Source organism: Pseudophryne corroboree, chromosome 8 (genome assembly GCF_028390025.1).
Source record: "Pseudophryne corroboree isolate aPseCor3 chromosome 8, aPseCor3.hap2, whole genome shotgun sequence".
In the NCBI taxonomy this organism is placed as follows: Eukaryota; Metazoa; Chordata; class Amphibia; order Anura; family Myobatrachidae; genus Pseudophryne; species Pseudophryne corroboree.
The window spans coordinates 488,707,365-488,712,870 of NC_086451.1; the positions used below are offsets into that span (position 1 = coordinate 488,707,365).

Consider the following 5,506-nt stretch of genomic DNA (forward strand, 5'->3'; position numbering starts at 1 on the left):
AGGACAGCACATTGCAGCGATAGATAGATAGATAGATAGATAGATAGATAGATAGATCAGAGGCACAGAACGTGACACAGACATAGGAGAGAGAGAGAGAGAGAGAGAGAGAGAGAGAGAGAGAGAGAGAGAGAGAGAGACACAGAGTATGAGACAGCCCCAGGCTGCACACAGTGACTGCACAGGACACACATTGCACAGTGTGTAGCAGACATGACACAGACATAGAAGAGACACACACACACAGAGAGAGAGAGAGAGAGAGAGAGAGAGAGAGAGTATGAGACACACAGAGAGAGACACACACAGTATGAGACAGACACACACAGAGAGAGAGAGAGACAGAGTATGAGACAGCCCCAGGCTGCACACAGTGACTGCACAGGACACACATTGCACAGTGTGTAGCAGACATGACACAACATGACACTCACCTCATGCTGCGGCGCTGATACTGCCCCCTGCAGGCAGGAATGTCTCCCCTTACCTCTCACCGCTTCCCCCTCCCCACCCGGACTCTCCCTCTGCTCCCCTCACCTAGGTGTGCAGCATAGCAGCCAGGGACCCCCCAACTCTGCCTGTGTCCCGGGCACCCCAACCTGCCTGCAGCTGTCTCTCTGTGTCCCGGGCACCCCAACCTGCCTGCAGCTGTCTCTCTGTGTCCCGGGCACCCCAACCTGCCTGCAGCTGTCTCTCTGTGTCCCGGGCACCCCAACCTGCCTGCAGCTGTCTCTCTGTGTCCCGGGCACCCCAACCTGCCTGCAGCTGTCTCTCTGTGTCCCGGGCACCCCAACCTGCCTGCAGCTGTCTCTCTGTGTCCCGGGCACTCCAACCTGCCTGCAGCTGTCTCTCTGTGTCCCGGGCACCCCAACCTGCCTGCAGCTGTCTCTCTGTGTCCCGGGCACCCCAACCTGCCTGCAGCTGTCTCTCTGTGCCCCAATGTCACTCTCTCCCAGGCTGTCTCTATCTGTGTCCCAGTCTCTACCTCTCTCTATCTCAGTCTCTATCTCAGGCTGTCTCTCCCTCTCTCAGGGTGTCTCTCTCCCTCTCTCAGGGTCCCTACCTATCGCTGGGTCAGGTCTCTCTCTACCTCTGTTACAATGTATCAGTCTCACTTCCTCTGCCTGGGATCCACCTTCTCTTAAAGCGGCCACCACTGGCCACAGCCCATCTTAAGTCGGCAACGCACCTTCCCGGGTGATGTCACCAGCAGACAGCGCGCCCCTCCCCCACCGCCTGTATATGCTGCCCCAGGGGGATGTACAGTATATGGAGGGGGCTGTGACTGCTGAGCAGACGGGACAGGGGATGTGCACAGTGTCTGTATATGGCTGTTATATACAGTATATATCACTGTGTGTATACAGGGTCTGTATATAGCGGTTATATACAGTATATATCACTGTGTGTATACAGTGTCTGTATATAGCTGTGTTATATACAGTATATATAACTTTGTGTATACAGGGTCTGTATATAGCTGTGTTATATACAGTATATATCACTGTGTGTATACAGGATCTGTATATAGCTGTGTTATATACAGTATATATCACTGTGTGTATACAGGATCTGTATATAGCTGTGTAATATACAGTATATATCACTGTGTGTATACAGGGTCTGTATATAGCTGTGTTATATACAGTATATATCACTGTGTGTATACAGGGTCTGTATATAGCTGTGTTATATACAGTATATATCACTGTGTGTATACAGGATCTGTATATAGCTGTGTAATATACAGTATATATCACTGTGTGTATACAGGGTCTGTATATAGCTGTGTTATATACAGTATCACTGTGTGTATACAGGGTCTGTATATAGCTGTGTTATATATACAGTATATATCACTGTGTGTATACAGGGTCTGTATATAGCTGTTATATACAGTATATATCACTGTGCGTATACAGGGTCTGTATATAGCTGTTATATACAGTATATATCACTGTGTGTATACAGTGTCTGTATATAGCTGTTATATACAGTATATATCAATGTGTGTATACAGGGTCTGTATATAGCTGTGTTATAAATACAGTATATATCACTGTGTATACAGTGTCTGTATATAGCTGTGTTATATACAGTATATATCACTGTGTATACAGGGTCTGTATGTACCTGTGTTATATACAGTATATATCACTGTGTGCATACAGTGTCTGTATATAGCTGTTATATACCGTATATATCACTGTGTGTATACAGGGTCTGTATATAGCTGTTATATACAGTATGTATCACTGTGTGTATACAGGGTCTGTATATAGCTGTGTTATATATACAGTATATATCACTGTGTATACAGGGTCTGTATATACCTGTGTTATATACAGTATATATCACTGTGTGTATACAGGGTCTGTATATAGCTGTGTTATATATAGTATATATCACTGTGTGTATACAGTTTCTGTATATACCTGTATTATATACAGTATATATCACTGTGTGTATACAGTGTCTGTATATAGCTGTGTTATATACAGTATATATCACTGTGTGTATATAGTGTCTGTATATAGCTGTTATATACAGTATATATCACTGTGTGTATACAGGTGTCTGTATATAGCTGTATTATATACAGTATATATCACTGTGTGTATACAGGGTCTGTATATACCTGTGTTATATACAGTATATATCACTGTGAGTATACAAGGTCTGTGTATAGCTGTTATATACAGTATATATCACTGTGTGTATACAGGGTCTGTATATACCTGTGTTACATACAGTATATATCACTGTGAGTATACAGGGTCTGTGTATAGCTGTTATATACAGTATATATCACTGTGTGCATACAGGGTCTGCATATAGCTGTTATATACAGTATATATCACTATGTGTATACAGGGTCTGTATATAGCGGTTATATACAGTATATATCACTGTGTGTATACAGTGTCTGTATATAGCTTATATACAGTATATATCACTGTGCGTATACAGGGTCTGTATATAGCTGTTATATACAGTATATATCACTGTGTGTATACAGGGTCTGTATATAGCTGTGTTATATACAGTATATATCACTGTGTGTATACAGGGTCTGTATATAGCTGTTATATACAGTATATATCACTGTGAGTATACAGGGTCTGTGTATAGCTGTTACATACAGTATATATCACTGTGAGTATACAGGGTCTATGTATAGCTGTTATATACAGTATATATCACTGTGTGTATACAGGGTCTGTGTATAGCTGTGTTATATACAGTATATATCACGGTGTGTATACAGGTGTCTGTATATAGCTCTGTTATATACAGTATATATCACTGTGTATATACAGGATATGTATATAGTTGTTATATACAGTGTGTGTGTGTGTGTGTGTGTGTGTGTAGTGTCTGTATATAGCTGTGTAGCAGTATATACATGTGGACATTATACACAGGTGCAGCAGTATACACATGTGGTCATTATACACAGGTGCAGCAGTATATACATGTGGGTATTATACACAGGTGCAGCAGTATATACATCTGGTCATTATACACAGGTGCAGCAGTATATACATGTGGCCATTATACACAGGTGCAGCAGTATATACATGTGGCCATTATACACAGGTGCAGCGGTATATACATGGGGGTATTATACACAGGTGCAGCGGTATATACATGTGAGCATTATACACAGGTGCAGCGGTATATACATGTGGGCATTATACACAGGTGCAGCAGTATATACATGTGGGCATTATACACAGGTGCAGCGGTATATACATGTGGACATTATACACAGGTGCAGCGGTATATACATGTGTGCATTATACACAGGTGCAGCAGTATATACATGTGGGCATTATATAAAAGTGCAGCGATTTATACATGTTGGCATTATACACAGTTGCAGTGGTATATACATGTGGGCATTATACACAGGTGCAGCAGTATATACATGTGGGCATTATACACAGGTGCAGTGGTATATACATGTGGGCATTATATAAAGGTGCAGCGGTATATACATGTTGGCATTATACACAGGTGCAGCGGTATATACATGTGGGCATTATACACAGGTGCAGCAGTATATACATGTGGGCATTATACACAGGTGCAGCAGTATATACATGTGGGCATTATACACAGGTGCAGCAGTATGTACATGTGGGTATTATACACAGGTGCAGCAGTATATACATGTTGGCATTATACACAGGTGCAGCGGTATATACATGTTGGCATTATACACAGGTGCAGCGGTATATACATGTTGGCATTATACACAGGTGCAGCAGTATATACATGTGGGCATTATACACAGGTGCAGCGGTATATACATGTGGGCATTATACACAGGTGCAGCGGTATATACATGTTGGCATTATACACAGGTGCAGCAGTATATACATGTTGGCATTATACACAGGTGCAGCGGTATATACATGTGGGCATTATACACAGGTGCAGCGGTATATACATGTTGGCATTATACACAGGTGCAGCAGTATATACATGTGGGCATTATACACAGGTGCAGTGGTATATACATGTGGGCATTATATAAAGGTGCAGCAGTATATACATGTTGGCATTATACACAGGTGCAGCGGTATATACATGTGGAAATTATACACAGGTGCAGCGGAATATACATGTGGGCACTATACACAGGTGCAGCAGTATACACATGTTTGGCCTCCCAGGATGCACTGGACCCCTCTCCCCTCATACCCCGCCTACAGCTCAGGCTGTTCGGTTTTTGTTTGGTGCCAGGAGAAGCTGGTCATTGAGTAACAGTGGTACTGCAGCCACGCTTTACATTTTTAGCATTTTAGAATTTTTATTTTTTATTTGTACTTTTACAGCTGAGCCAGGCGGTCCCAGGTCCAGTGCAGCGACGCCAGCCACGGCTTGGGGATTTCGGCAGGACCCTGCAGCCTTCCACTAGGAGGGGCACCATGGACTGCAACTGGATGTATGGGGGACCGGTAAGGCGGCAGTCCAAAATCCAAACCCAGAGGCATACGCAGCGCTGTTCCTAATCAGTTTTACACAGCCTTAGGGATAGTCAATTCCCATTTGGAAAATTCCTATAAATGCAAAACTGTCATTGAGATATTCCTTCCTCATACATGGGAGTAGACGGAGCAGCGTTGAGGAATCGCTGACGGCCTTCCAGGAAGAACCGGATAATAAGGATTTAGTGGTTTTGGCCTTTTCCAGTAGTGAGCATGAAATCATTTTTTTGGATTTAACAGTATATATAAAGGACTCAACTATCTGTATACGAAACTAAACTAAACCCACGGATAGTAATCCCTTTATTGGTAGAGATATCAGTCACCATCCCAACTGGCTGCAGGGGTCCCGGGAAGTCAGGGAAGCGCAACGAGGACTCTTTATATAAAGCACAGGCGACGAGGAATCCGTTCCTGATAAAGGGATGTGATGTGAATGGCTTGGAAAATACTCTACAAAATGTGAATAAAATCAAGAGGGAGACATTGTTCCAGAATAAAGGAAAAGA

The 5,506-nt window shown here is 43.0% G+C and overlaps 1 protein-coding gene across 1 annotated transcript in view; it reads right to left on the bottom strand.

The window, feature by feature from the left end:
- VASP (vasodilator stimulated phosphoprotein) overlaps positions 1-1,138 on the bottom strand; it is a 120,714-nt gene extending 119,576 nt beyond the window's left edge. Inside the window, exon 1 of the mRNA XM_063938436.1 lies at positions 435-1,138. Within this exon, the coding sequence (XP_063794506.1) occupies positions 435-439 (5 nt within the window). The 5' untranslated portion in view covers positions 440-1,138. The remainder of the gene's footprint in view (positions 1-434) is intronic.
- Between the last annotated feature and the right edge of the window lie 4,368 nt (positions 1,139-5,506).